Raw genomic sequence first — 15193 nt, 5'->3', positions numbered from 1 at the left:
CCTGTCTTTGATAACTGTTTTAACTTGATTCTACCTGGAAGAAAATGATGGGAAGAAGAGGTAGAGAGCATTTGCAGTGTCACTGCTGCAGGCCTGGCCTGTACTCTGTTGGTACTTGGTATCTAACCTGGCACCAAAAATCCCATAGTTTTACAATTTTATCTTTTGATAACATTTACTTTTAACATTTGTATGCTCTGCTTTCATTCTCTATAGCATTTCTCTCTTTGATGTCTTCTGTAAACTTAGTTTATTTGACAAATGAGTTTCAGTGTTTACCTGGCCTTGATTAGGTTGAGGAAGATTCCTATCAGTATCAAAACCATATGTAGAATTATGGTGAGGTCGAAGTTCTGGCATATTCCTCTCCATTCTGGCACATAAAAGTAAAAACACAATTCAGTTATGGTAAAACATTTGCATAACTTGTTATACCAATGTCTTAATAATTTTTTTAATAATACACTATGAATGTTCCCATTTTAAGACTGTATCAAGAAAAAGAATTGATAAAAGCTACAGTATATTAAATCTATTTCATGATCAAGGTGCTTTACTTCATCTGATTTTATACATTGCAAAAACTTTTAAGCATACAGCAAATTCAAAAGGAATTTCAGCAAATATCCATACATCTCCCAAATTGATTCAACCACTACCATTTTATTGCATTTATTAACATATACATATTTATATATTCATTTTCCTATCCAACCATTAATCTATGTTATTTATTATATATATATACAAAGAATTGCACTGTCTCATTAGAATATTATAGAAAACCTGCTAGTTATGTGTTTTAAATTCAATTTACAGATAAGAAACTTAAGGCTAAGACAATTTAAGGAAACTCTCCTCATAGTGATTTTTTTTTACATTCTCCACTAAGCTAAAGAATTTCACAGAGTAGATTCCGAGTTATCTCATCAGTTCACCATGCAGATAATAAAAGAGCTATAAAAAGGAACTCAACTAAAAATCATGTTAAGTGAAAGAAAACAGAACATCTTAAGAACACAGAAAGCTCAGAAATGAGCTCAAATCCTATGAAGGCTACTACCACCTTGATTCTGTCATTCTCAGCCCTATTAGTTATTTAATTTAAATCACAGACTAATGAAGAAGTGAGATATCTACTCCTCTTTCTATAAATGAGGAAACAGTGAACTTTTGTTTACTCAAAGTCACAGAGTCACAGAAGAAAAAGAATTGGAATATATGTCCATTGATTAAGAACTTTGGAATAGAGGACTTGAATTAAGTGCTCAGTGGTTAAAAGTACTTGCTGCTCTTCTGAAGGACCCAAAGTCCGTTCCCCACACCCATGTTTGGCAGTTCACAACTGTCTATAACTTTACCTACAGGGTATCAGATGCCCTCTTCTAGTGTCTATGGACATTCCCCCTCACATTGTATACACAGACACACATTCACATATATAAAGATGATAAATCTAACAAAGAACTTTGGGATAGAAAAATTAAAGAGACTATTTTTAAAGTGACCTATGTGTTACTTATAATGATTCTTTAGTGTCCAGGGTGGGTTACAGCTTATATCAACTGATAATATGAAATTCTTCATATTAATTTGAATTTACATTAATGTTGATTAACATTTATTAATATACCTATACATACACATATGAATACACATATGTATACACATACACTACATGGCACTTAAAAGAATATGAAATAATGACACAGAGATTGGAAATTTAAAATGATAAAATGATTGGTGAGTTTAATCTTATGCTTTCAACAGACAAATACCTATGACAGTTCAAATTGCTGACTTTGTTGCAAATCAATATGAGGCAAATAGTACCAGTTAGTTCCCGTTTTGAAATAATATTTCAAAGCATCCCTGTGATGCTTAGAAGATAACATTATCTTGTCACAGAGGAATGATAAAGTAAAGCGGATGGTGATTTTAATTGATAGAAAGTTCATGAGATTATACATTGGTATTTAAACCACATATTTCCAAAGTTCAGAAGCACTGAAAACTATAAAGGATGGAGTTTGTTTTACATAAAGAAATAAAGGTGATGCAGCAAGGCATACCAGCTTTAATATTGTTTTAGTTTATCAGATTCCATTAGCACAGCATGGAATTTGTGCCTAGTAACCAGACTTAGCACCACAACTTTGACGAAGTTATTTGATCTTTCTATGCCTCGGTAGTCTCATCAGTATTTTATAGGCTTGTTGAGACTATCAAATGAATTAATAGTTATGATACATTTGTAACTTTTCTTGCCATGCATAATAAACAGCCGATACCTGATTGCTGCTTTTTAGTATCATCCTCACCATCGCTGAAGTGAGTAGGTATGATTATAAACATCTCAATTTTGTAGATGAGGAAATTAAAGCTCAAGGAGGTGCAATTAGTTAAATAAGACAGAAGCTCATCGAAGTCAAAGCTATTAGATTCATCTTTTGGTATCCTGGATACTGCTGCTGGTATAAAGGAGTTGTCTGAACGGGCACAGCAGTATCTGGTCATTTGTTCCCACACCACCAGGGTGGAATGCATGGTGCACACAAGCATTGCCTTACTGGAAAGAAAACACTAAAATGATACATTTTGTCAATTGCATTTGGTTTTTATCTGGAGAAGGGCCTTTTAGACTTTTCCCTACTGAGATCCTAAACTAAATATGTATACTTTGGCAGTGTTCATTTGATTTTGAATTATAATATTAATGAATAGGAAAGAAAACAAACAGTAGTAAATGGCATTCATTATATCTTGATTCATTTGCTGGTCACATGAAAGACTATCTACTTTCTTTGAAGTACTTAGAAATCTTTTACCTGTGATGATCTCCCTTCTTCTTTGACTTCCCTTTACAGTAGTGGATAATCTGGATTGCCACACCAACAATTAAAGCTAGTGCTATTCCAGGCAATGTTGCTACTAAAATCAGGTCCACAGTGTTCCAGAGTTGTTCGCATTTGTCCCCCATGTACCAATAGTCTCCCAACTGGCCTCTGAAATTTTGACATCTAGGTAGAGATAAAATAAATATCTCTCACAATAGGGGAATACAAGTTATCTCATATGAGTGAATCAAACATTTTATTGTTGCTCAACCACAAAATTTCTCATTAAGTTCCTTCTTAAGAGATTGACTTCATCCCATTTTTCCATTTGAGTGTTCTAAACCTACAGGTTTGAACACATTAAGTCATAATACCAAAGCTGTAAGATTTCAGGATTTCCTAACCGTCAGCTAATGGAGATGGCACTTAACACTTGGGAACAGGGAGAAAAGCAAGGTGTCATAAGAATGCTTTCAAAACTATCCACATTTTGCTCACTGCTTGTACCACATTTTGCCCTGCTTTGGCCCCTCTAGCTCTCTGGCTTCTTCTACTCAGTGTAAGCCTCCAGTTTTTAAGGGCCAACTGTGTTCCTCCATCCCACATTTACTTCTTTAATACAAGTTAACAGACTGGTTCTACCACACCACAACAAATGCAAGAAGAAACATGAAAAGAGAATAGACTGCGCTCGCTCTCTCTCTCTCTCTCTCTCTCTCTCTCTCTCTCTCTCTCTCTCTCAGAAAGAAGTGACTCATTTATGAACTACATGTGTTTTTATAAGTTTTGGGAAGCGGCCAAATAAGGTGAATATGGTTCTCTGGTGCATAGACTAGAAACTGGCATGGCATATACCCACCTAGAAATGTCTACAAGTTTGTGAAGACAGGAGAATGTTTTTTTTTTTTTTCTCCTTGTTTTTATTTATTATATTTGTGTTTTAATTTTATACATCAGCCATGGGTTCCCCTGTCCTCCCCCCTCCCGCCCCTGCCCCCACCTTCTCCCCAGCCCCTCCCCTCCATTCCCATCTCCTCCAGGGACAAGACTCCCCTGGGGATTCATTTAAACCTGGTGGATTCAGTACAGACAGGTCCAGTCACCTCCTTCCAGGCTGAGCATGTGTCCCTGTGTAAGCCCAAGGTTCCAAACAGCCAGCTCATGCACTAAGGACAGGTCTGGGTCCCACTGCCTGGATGCCTCCCAAACAGTTCAAGCTATTCAATTGTCTCACTTATCCAGAAGGCCTGATCCAGCTGGGGGCTCCACAGCCTTTGGTTCATAATTCATGTGCTTCCATTAGTTTGGCTATTTCTCCCTGTGCTTTTCCAATCTTGGTCTCAACAATTCACACACTTACAGTCCCTCCTCTTTCTTAACAATTGGACTCCTGGAGCTCCACCTGGGTGTGGCCGAGGATCTCTGCATCCACTTCCATCAGTTATTGGATGAGAGTTCCAGCACGACTGTTAAGGTGTTTGGCCATCTGATCACCAGACTAGGTCAGATCAGGCTTTCTCTCGACCATTGCCAGCAGTCTACAGTGGATGTATCATTGTGGATTTCTGGGGAACCTCTCTAGCACTTTGCTTCTTTCTGTGGAGAATGGGTTTTATCATGCCTCTCTGGGAGTGACTAAAGGAAGAGTTTGCTAACTTTAGAGATTTCATCACTGTCTCCTAAAGGACTGATAGGAGATTACCCATTGTTAAATAAAGGTGGTTAATAAGTAAGCTACTTGTGGCCTTTTGTGTTGTTCCAATACATTAAATATTACTGCATGGTTGACATGAAGGAATTTATTAGATGGTTATTATAATCTTTTATAGCACTGATGATCTATGATTCTTTAAGAAAATGTATTTGCCAGTTTCAAATTAATAGTCATCTACTTATAAGGTGTGCCTTTTAATATGTAATATACTTTCATCCATTTAAGAAAGTCAAAGTTTCCATATATCATATCCATCTGCATATGTTTCTTTCTGGAAAAAGACTTTGGTGAGAATATATTTCTCTTTAGCCTAGCAATAAATAACAAATGTATTGTTTATTTTATAATAATATTTCCCTCATTCAACACATATCTACTATGTCCTACATATTATTCCAGATATTTGAAAATATCTGAATATTTGATATTCTCAATATTTGAGAATATACTGAGTAAAACAAAATGATAAATGTGCTCAATTAACTTACAATATAGCAGAAAGAAGTAGAAAAAAGTAAGCAAAATTAGTAATTTATCTACCATGCTTAAATTTGAGAAGTGCTATGAGGTTAAGTGAAGTGGGATGGGTTAAGGGGATTGATACCATTAATATATTCTCCAACTAATGCAGATATTTCTTATACAGCTTCTAGTGAATGAGATAAAAAATGTGGATTACATTGAGAAGTTGTTGGTCAAAATATAGAATTATTATTAAATAAGAAACATTGATTTTACAGCATGATTAATGTATTTAATCATTGTATATTATCATCTTGAAAAATTCTAAGAGAGTGGCTATTATGTTCTCACCAAAAATGGTCATGCATGTGATAATTAACTAGATTTAACCATATTGCAGTGTATTTTTTTTAAATTTTATATTGGTATAGATTTTTTTATATTTTTTATTGATACAAATTTAAAGTTATTTCTGTTCTACTGTATATATATTTCTACTCTTATTTGGTATATTGTGTTTATTTTATGTAGCTCATTTAAAAATGCAATGTATAATTAAAATACAGATTAATAGTCATCTATAATAGTCAAATTTACATTCATGTTAGGTATGTTTTCAAGGTCAACACAAATACATTTAGATGCATATATGATCTTCAAACACTTTAAAGACCTTTAGAATATGGCATTTAGTATGTTTAATAACATAAGTCTTTTTATGACAGTGAGACACATCTGTTCCTGGAAACACCAATTTACTTCAAAGGAAGATGATGGGCATCAAAGAACCTCTGTATGGAGTTTGCTTCCTTTATGGCAAAAGCTAGCCATTTGGACACAAAACTGCTCTTGCCTCAATTGTTGTTGTTGGCAATATACTGTCCAAACTGGACCAGCAGGTTGCAAGAAAGGTAACTGCCAAACTTTGCTAAGACAAGGTAGGACAGTCCTTCAGAATTTCTTACTTACAGGAAAGTCTGTCAGATATGCCAGGTCTATAGGCCAGAATTGGATGTTTCAACATTGCAGAGGAACTTTGGGTGACTGTCCAGTCAGCTAAACTTATAGTTATAAAAAAAATTAGGTATAAAACTTTGGACTCACAAAGATAGGATAGATAAATATTTTCTCTGAGTTTTCAAAATACAAATGGATTGGATGTTGAGACAGTGATTCTGTTTTTCTTTTATTTATTTATTTTTTCATTTTTTTATTAAGAAAATTTCTACTCACTCCAATGCTATCCATAGACCCCCCTTCTCTCTCTTCCCATCCCCAGCCCTCTTTCCCAAGCCACCCCACATCCCCACATCCCCCAAATCGAGGTCTCTCATGGGGAATCAGCAGAGCCCAGCACACTGAGCCTAGGCAGGTCCAAGCCCCTTCCAACTGCGCCAAGGCTGTGCAAGGTGTCACACCACAGGCACCGGATTCCAGAAGCCTGCCCATAGACCAGGGACAGATCCCGATCCCGCTGCCTGGGTGCCCCTCAAACGGTTCCAGCCAAACAAACATCTTCCGTATCCAGAGGGCCTAGTCCAGTCCCATGGGGGCTCCACAGCCACCAGTCCACAGTTCATGGCCTTCCACTAGTGTGGCCAGTTATTTCTGCACATTCTCCCATCATGATCTCAACATCCTTCGCCTACAGTATCTCTCCTCTCTCTCATCAATTGGATTCCCAAAGCTCAGCCTGGTGCCTGGCTATGGGTTTCTGTATCTGCCTCCATCTATCACTGGACAAAGGCTCTATGATGACAGCTAGGTTATTTTCTAGGCTGGTCACCAGAGTAGACTGGTCCAATGAATGTGGGGTTTTTTTTGTTTTTTGTTTTTTTTTTTGGTTTTTCAAGAGAGGGTTTCTCTGTGTAGCTTTGCATCTTTCCTGGAACTCACTCTGTAGTCCAGGCTGGCCTCAAACTCACAAAAATCCACCTGGTTCTGCCCCCAAGTGCTGGGATTAAAGGTGTGTGCCACCACGGCCCGGCTTGTATGTGTTTTTAAAATACCACACTTTACATGATAAATACAGAGATTCATGTGTCAAATAAATAAATTAATATTTATATAAAGATTTTATTCCATAATGACAATATGAACCAAATAATTTTATATACTACTCAAGACTAATGTGAGAATTCAATACAAATAAATATTTCAAATATTTAGAATAATAACTGTTTCTGACTATGTTCTGAAATAATATTTCATTCTTTTTCAAAATTTATTTATTTTTACATCCTGAGTGCAATTTCCCCTTCCTCCTCTCCTCCTAGTCACTCTTCCACACCTCCCTTCTGCCTCCCAATCCCCAACCACTACTCCTCCTTCTCTGTTCAGGAAAGGACAAGTATCCCATGAATATCAAAGGCATATCAAGTTGTAGTAAGACTAAGCAACTCTCCATGTGTTAAGGCTGGGCAAGGCAATGCAGTATGAGGACTAGCATCCCAAAAGGCAGCAAAAGAGTCAGTGACAGCCCCTGTTCCCACTGTAAGGAGTCCCATGAAAAGACCAAGCTATACAACTGTCACATATATGCAGAGGGCCTAGTTCAGTGTCATGCAGGCTCCCTGGTTGCTGGTTCATTCTCTGAGTTCCCATCATCCCAGATTAGTTGATTCTGTGGGATTTCTTGTGATGTCCTTGAACCCTCTGACTCCTACTATCCTTCCTCCCTCTCTTCAGCAGGATTCTCCAAGCTCTGCCTAATGTTTGATGGCTGTCCTTTGAATCTATTTCCAGCAGTTGCTGGATGAAGCCTCTCTGATGACTATTAAGCTAGGCAATAATACGCAGAGCACCTGGGTTGGTCCCATGCATGTTCCCTAGCTGTCAGTCTAGAGTCTGTGAGCTCCCATGAGCTTGGGTCAGCTATCTCTGTGGGTTTCCCCATCATGATATTGACCCCCCCCTGCTCATATTATCCCTCCTCTCTCTCTTCAACTGGACTCCTTGAGCTCATTCATTTCTTATCCCTAGCCACATGGTGCTAAAGCTAATTTAAGCACTCACTTTGCTTAACCTATCAGCAACATTTAACATAGCTGATCACTCTCCCTTCATTGAATTTTCACTTAACTTCCAGAACATTATTTTATTTATGCATTTTTTCTATCTCATTGTTTATCTCTAAATATCTTTCTTAGTTTCTTGTCTTCATCCCACCTACTTAAAGTTGGAGTGTTTCATGGATTGCCATCAAATTTTTAGATCTGTATGCCTACCTTGGAGGGCTTGTAGAATCTAGGAAACCAGAAAAAGACCATGGGGAGGAAAAAGAAATATCTTAAGATAATGGCATAGTAGAACACTGGTTATATGAAATGGGGGATAAGGGTAATGGAGGTTTAGTTGGAGAAATGGATGGGGGAATAGGGCAGAGGAGAGGGTAAGAGATGGACTAACAAATATTAAGAATGTTTGGAGAGCCAGACATGGTGGTACATGCCTTTAATTCTGCACTTGAGAGGCAGAAGCAGGCTGCTCTCTGAATTTGCAGCCAACCTTGTCTACATAGGGAGTTTGACACCAATCAGAACTACATAGTGAGACCCTGAATTAAAAAAAAAGCCAGAATGTTTGAAAAGCTATATAATAAGCTATATTTATACTTACACACACACACACACACACACACACACACACACACACAGAGAGAGAGAGAGAGAGAGAGAGAGAGAGAGAGAGAGAGAGAGAGAATGAATTACACTCTTTCTAAAAGCCAAAGGTTGCCAAATTAAAAGCCCAATGCCAAGTGTGGGATATTTCCCCTCAGGTTGTTTGTCAGAGGTGACCAAAAAAATCCCAAAACAATACAGGCTATTAATATTTCACTTTGGTGACAACCAGAACTTGGTGGTCAGACTTTATTATTGAAGAAACTACATACTTTCATTATAGGATATAGAAAAATCATGTTGATGATGATTGGAAACTTCTTTCTTGAATGGCTAGGTTTCATGGTACCAGAAGGTACTGTGTAATCTGCTGTGGGGGAAAAAATCATGACCAGTTTTACCTAGTTGTAAACTATAGCAATGACAGGTGTGACAAGATATGCCAATGGGTGTAATAGCGGCACAAATGTTATGGAGTTAACACCACTTTCAATTGTATTTAAAGCCCACCCCACATTTGGAGACACATTCCTAACACTATAAATCTGGTTGAAGAGTGGGAAGCCAAACATCTGGACTAACACTATAGTACAACTCACTATTGATGCTACCCATTTTAAGAGTAAAATAAAAAAGCAGACCAGCTAATGGTCAGAGTTGTATGGGCAGGGTAGTATGTCTGGTAGTATCACAAGGGCCTGGGCTTGGAGCACTAGTTATTTGTAATAGCTGTTGGCAGTAGTTGGTTTATTTATAATAGCAGTTGTACTGAGGTGTCACATCTTGGATGGCACAATGGCATATAAAACAGTGTAATGACACTTCCAGGTTCAGAGGTATTTAAAATATAAGTGTGTCACATTGGTACCTGTACCAAGTCAACAGTGGCCTGGGCATTCATTCTGCAGGGCATCATGACCAATATTGTGCCAGGGAACTTTTATCTACTATATATCTCTCATGAACCAGAGCTAGAATAAATAAAAAACAAAACAAAACAGGTTCATTAACCAAAAACATACGGAGCTGGAGAGATGACTTAGCAATTAAGAGCACTTGCTTTTCTTGAGGAACTAGGGTTCTAAAAGGGGAGGGGATTGATAGATGGCTCAGTAGTTAAGAGTACTGGCTGCTCTTCCAGAAGACCCAGATTAAATTCCCAGCACCCACAAGGCAACTCACAACTGTCTGTAACTCCAGTTCCAGGGTTTCTGGCACCCTCATACAGACATCCATGTAGGTGAAACACAATGCACATAAAAATAAATACATCTTTTAAAAAAAAAGATTATGACTGGGATTCAGTTCCTAGTACTTATGTGGAAGCTCACATCTGTCTGTCACTCCAGTTCCTAGAAATCCAATTTCCTCATTTGGCTTCTGTGGGCACTACACAGGTTTGATATGCATACATGCAGGCAAAACACTCATATACATGAAATAAAAATTAAGTCTTAAAAAAACAAATACCTGGATCTCTGCATCTGCTTCCATAAGTTACTGGAGAAAGGCTCCATGATGACAGGGCATTTAACAATCTGATTAATGGGATACGCCAGTCCAGTTGTGGAAAGAGAGAGGAGAGATTCTATGAGCAAGAGGCATCAAGATCATGATGCGGAGGCCTGCCAAGATGGCTAGACCAAACTAGTGGGAACTCATGAACTTTAGACCAACACCTGTGGAGCCTCCACAGGACTGGATGGGCCCTCTGCATAAGCAAGGCAGTTGTGTGGCTTGATCTGCTTGGGGGGGCCCTGGCAGTAGGATTGGGATCCATCCCAGGTGCATGAGCCAGCCTTTTGGAGTCCATTACCTATGGTGGGTCACCTTGCACAGCCTTGAGGTAGGGGGAGGGGCTTAGACCTGCCTCAACTGAACGTTCCAGGCTCTGTTGACTCTCCATAGGAGGCCTCACCTTCTTGTAGGAGGAAATGGGGGGTGGGTTAGGGGGGAGGCTGGAGGGGCAGGAGGAAGGAGGAAGGTCATCTGTGATTGGTATGTAAAATGAATTAAAATTTTTCTTAAAAAAAAAACCAAATAAATAAGTTCCATTGGACAAATTCATCTTGTTTAGCTGGACTGAATTCCTTGAAGAACCACTAACAAACTGAAACCCTTGTGTAGCCACTAGGCCTGCCTCTTATGCTTGGTTTTGTGTTTTGGCTTTTGATCCAAAGAACTATGTCCAAACTTTAGTTGTAGATGATACAAATCAGAGTTAACAAATAGGTAAAATGTGTCTGTTGTGAACACAAAAAGCAATATATTCAGTAAAACAATAATTCAGTGAGATTATGCATAGCATCATCTCCTTGTAATCATCAGCTAATTTTTGCCACTGTGTGAAAAATCTCTAGCTTACATACTGAGTGAGTCAAAGAAAATACATTTGAGAAATTTTCTGAAAATACTACAGCTGCCTTCCTAACCTAGTATGGCACTTCATATTTAGTTTTAGGCACTACTCACAGGCTCCATCATGTGGGCCAACATGTGCTATATGCTCCACTACACCTGCCAGCATATTGTCTAACAGGAATTATTGCACAGCATTGTTTAAATGTATATGGATGGCACACTGTTACCTTTACAATTTGCTACTGAACATTTACTGTTCCATCCATAACTAAAACCTTGCTGTTTTTATTGTTAATGCTGTAGTCTATAGAATCTCAATACTTTATTAGGTATTATCTTGAGTGACAGCCTTCTGATCCAAGGAACTGCATGTTCATCCAAATCCCATTACAAAAGATTATTCCAGCTGGGCTTGTTGACTGTTGATATCCCTTCATAGAGGAACAGAGAGTGTCACAGGACCCTCACCCAAATGTCTAACTAATCCCTACCACCTGTTGTACATAATTCTGCCTTAATTGTACATGGCCTCATGGAGAGCTAGAGTATAAAAGCCCAGGAGGAGCAGGGGAAAAGGACACCAGCTATGAGGCTACAGGGAAGCTTTCTTCCCTATTGGATAAAGGCTTTCCAAGTACATCCTCTTGAAGAGGAGCATCCACACTCTGTAAGTAACCCCTCACCTATGGTCTGTAAGTAATTCCAATAAACTCATTGTTTCCTCAAAGTGAACTCTGGTGAATTCTGCTTTGTCATCTGGACCTTTGGCGTAGGGATATAATTTCTCTCCCTGAGAGGAATATTATCAACAAATGTTTATCTTATAGAAAAAGTGATAAGACAATGATTTGGCTCCTGTAGCTTTTAATGGGGGAAAATGATTATTTTTATTATCAGAATTGCCCAGTCTTTTCTGTGTATATGAATCTAATGTTACTGTAAATTCTACTTACAAGTTTGACAAATGGCTACACTATATTACCTGTGCAGTACATCTTGAATGATCAGGGCACATTAAGGAAAGAGGTGGCATGTGAGAATATAAAAGATGATAATGAGGAGTGGCAAGCATGAACTGAGCTTAACATTATTATAATCATTTTGATTCTTAACTACCACAATTATTCCAGAGTATCATAACTCAGTTTTGTCTGCATAGCTTCCCAACAAACTATAATTGGGAAAAAATACAGTCTAGAGATATGGTGAGTATTACAAATTATCCTGGCCACAGAAATGACTTAACTCAATGTTAGCTTATTATAGATCAAGTCAATTCTACATTTGATCAAGTCATTTTTGCCTCTACCCATATTTTCTCCCCTCCTGAACCAAATTGTGAAGATCCAACCAGTCTTACTGTTACCTAAGTGGCACGCTGCCATGAACAAATCTCTAGTAACTAGACCTCTATGCAATCATATTACTTTCTGCCTCTCTTTCTTTGGTATCATTGCACCTTGGTCAGTCCTCATATGTAAAGACCAAGTAGTTCCAAAATGTGGGCAATGAAAGAAAGTGAAAGGTCTATTTGTGTTGGGAAACCCAAAACCCAGTGCTATTATGGTCCAAGATGAGATCCAATAGGAAAATAAATTGATGTAATTCTTATCAACTTAGTGCTGAAAACCTTCAAATATGTATAACCTTAATATGATGTGACAAATAAAAAGTTTAAACTCTTTTTTAGGACAAATGAGGTGGGGTAACTATAATAAAGATTAGGGAGAAAGAGTATGGTTAGCTATCAGTCAAAATGTTGAATAATTTCCTCCATAATCCTACAATCAATTTAAAATATCTTATTAAAATTATAAAATTGCTAATGTATAGTCCTTTGTTAATTATTACATTTACTTCTTACTCCCTGGTATAATTTTACAATATGCTGTTTATTACCACTTTATTCTTAAAAGAATATTTGAGAGGTAATAATAATAAGGAAGAAGAGGTCAAGAATTTAAAATGGTAGAGAAAGGGATGGAAGGGGTTGGGAGAAGGAATTGGGAGAAATGATGCCATTATATTTTAATTTTTTTAACAAAGGTTATCATTCCCTCCTTCCCCCTTGACCCTAACACCTCCAGCTGGCAGGGAAGTTGACCTTTTTACCAGCTGGAATACTCAGGCTAGTGGGACCTGTACTCATCAGGGCAGCACAGCAGAGCTGATCCTGTTGATCTGGACACAGGTGAGATGACCCAAGAAAGTGAGCATGGGAGACCTGGCCCGCCCCTCATCAGGATATGGTGGCATGGGTGGCAGAGAGAAGTCTCCCCTCCCAATCAACACCTAAGGCAGGTGAGAGAGCTGGCCTTGAGGTCAAAAGGATGCTAGAGCTACCCCTGCCCACCACCAGCTACAACACTCAGGAGAGCAGATTCTGCACCTCACATGAGCAACATAATAGAGCCAACCCCAACAGTCATTTTCAAAGAGGCTTCCTCCTGAAACAGAAAGGAACAAATATAAAAATCACAGCCAGACAGTACACAGAGAGGCTTTTGAACACATAGCTCTAAATGGGATATCTCCATCAAATCCCTCTCCTTGAATCTCAGGGAATCCCAAAGAAGAGGACATGGGAAGAGTTTAAGAGACAGAGGGGATTGAGGACAACAGGAGAATAAGACTCTCTGAATCAACTAAGTAAGGCTCATATGAACTCATAGAGACTGAAGTAGCAAGCACAGACCCTTCATGGGTCTGTACCAGGTCATCTGAATATATATTATTGCTTTTAGCTTAGCATTTTTATGGGACTCCTGTGAGAATGATGGGTAGGTCTCTGATTCTTGTGCTTGCCCTTGGGACTCTTTTCTTCCTGTTAGGTTGCCATGTTCAACTTCAAAATGATAGTTTTTCCTTCATCGTGTTACATTTTATTTTACCATGTTTTGTTGTATACTCTCAGAAGCCCTTTCTTTTCTGAGAGACAGAAAGGAGGTGGATCCAGAGGGGATTGGAGGCAGGGAGGAACTGGGAGGAATAGAGGGAGGAGAAACGGTAATCAAGATATATTGTATGAGAAAGTAGTCTATGTTCAATGAAAGCAGAAAAAAGGCAAGGTTTTCATTTTGTTGTTACTGTTTTTGAGATATGGCTCTTGCTACTTTGCAGCAAGAGTACCTTGAAACCCATGAGAATAAGTGGTCACTCTGCCCCCAACTTCAGAATTGCTGAGAATACATGTACATGCCACCAGGGTCAACTTCAATGCCTTACTGTTTAAAATCATTTTTCATTGTTTTCAGTGATTCCAGTATTTTGTATTACTAGGCAAACACTTCTACTCAATGATTGATTCATTGAATACATCTGTATAAAGAAGAGAGATAATATAGTACATATATGGAAATGAAAGAATAGTCATTTGTAATGTCTACAGCATAGTCTATCTGCATTTCTCCAACTGTAAAATTTTTTAAACCTCAGAGCCTTTGTCTATTCATGGTGATGTTATTATTCATTTTCATTATTGGTCCTCCCTGGCTATCTATCCTCTTTTTTAGTCAATGAGGCAAGCTTTCTTATTCATATACTATCTTTTCTTCCAACCACTCTTATTTGTATGGTTAGAAAAAATAGAAAATCTGTTTGAATTTTAAAATAAAAATTTATGACTCAACATACATTTATGCTTTAAAAACTTGAAAAATGAAAGCCTGTCACATGTCATAGTATGTCTAAATCATATCTAGATTTACAAACAAAAGACCTTTATTCATTACTGAATAAAATGATACATACCTAATTTTTCCTTGTTTGTTAGAATTATAAAATAGTTTAATAAGAATATATATAATCTAGCTGCAAAATGACTATCTGTGGAAAGCAAGTCTAAATGGTATTAATCTCATAAATTCAAAAGAAAGCATCTAGGAAGACCACAACCATTGTTCCATGTGCATGGGAGCTGTTTCTGATTACTTTATTATTTTCAAGTGTTACATCATTGTATATACCAAACAAATAAAAACAGAAAAAATTATTTACAATATACTATGTTTCCTTCTTCTACAGCATAAATACTACTTACTTGCAGAAAGGCTTTTCATCTTTACATGCACAGACAATATCCTTTGGGCAGAAATCTGTTGTGTTTCCTAGACAATCATCAAAGTCTCTCACAGATGTACAGTTGGCTGTAAACAGTAAAATTTAAAACCATCTCAACCACAGGAAAAAATGTTTCAACT

General features: G+C 37.8%; 1 protein-coding gene across 2 annotated transcripts in view; it reads right to left on the bottom strand.

The window, feature by feature from the left end:
* Nucleotides 1-15193, bottom strand: part of LOC118573724 — a 65139-nt gene that overhangs the window by 46553 nt on the left and 3393 nt on the right. The window contains exons 2-4 of one of the 2 annotated variants that reach the window (XM_036174054.1): nt 15034-15139; nt 2829-3020; nt 252-373 (exon numbers count right to left, since the gene is read on the bottom strand). In XM_036174054.1, coding sequence (XP_036029947.1) covers nt 252-373; nt 2829-3020; nt 15034-15139 — 420 coding nt within the window. The remainder of the gene's footprint in view (nt 1-251; nt 374-2828; nt 3021-15033; nt 15140-15193) is intronic. The other variant, XM_036174055.1, reaches the window with a different exon arrangement.

The sequence above is a fragment of the Onychomys torridus genome, chromosome X (assembly GCF_903995425.1).
Source record: "Onychomys torridus chromosome X, mOncTor1.1, whole genome shotgun sequence".
Taxonomy (NCBI): domain Eukaryota; kingdom Metazoa; phylum Chordata; class Mammalia; order Rodentia; family Cricetidae; genus Onychomys; species Onychomys torridus.
The sequence above is the reverse complement of the archived record's forward strand: the minus strand, read 5'-3'. Positions and strand labels throughout refer to the sequence as shown.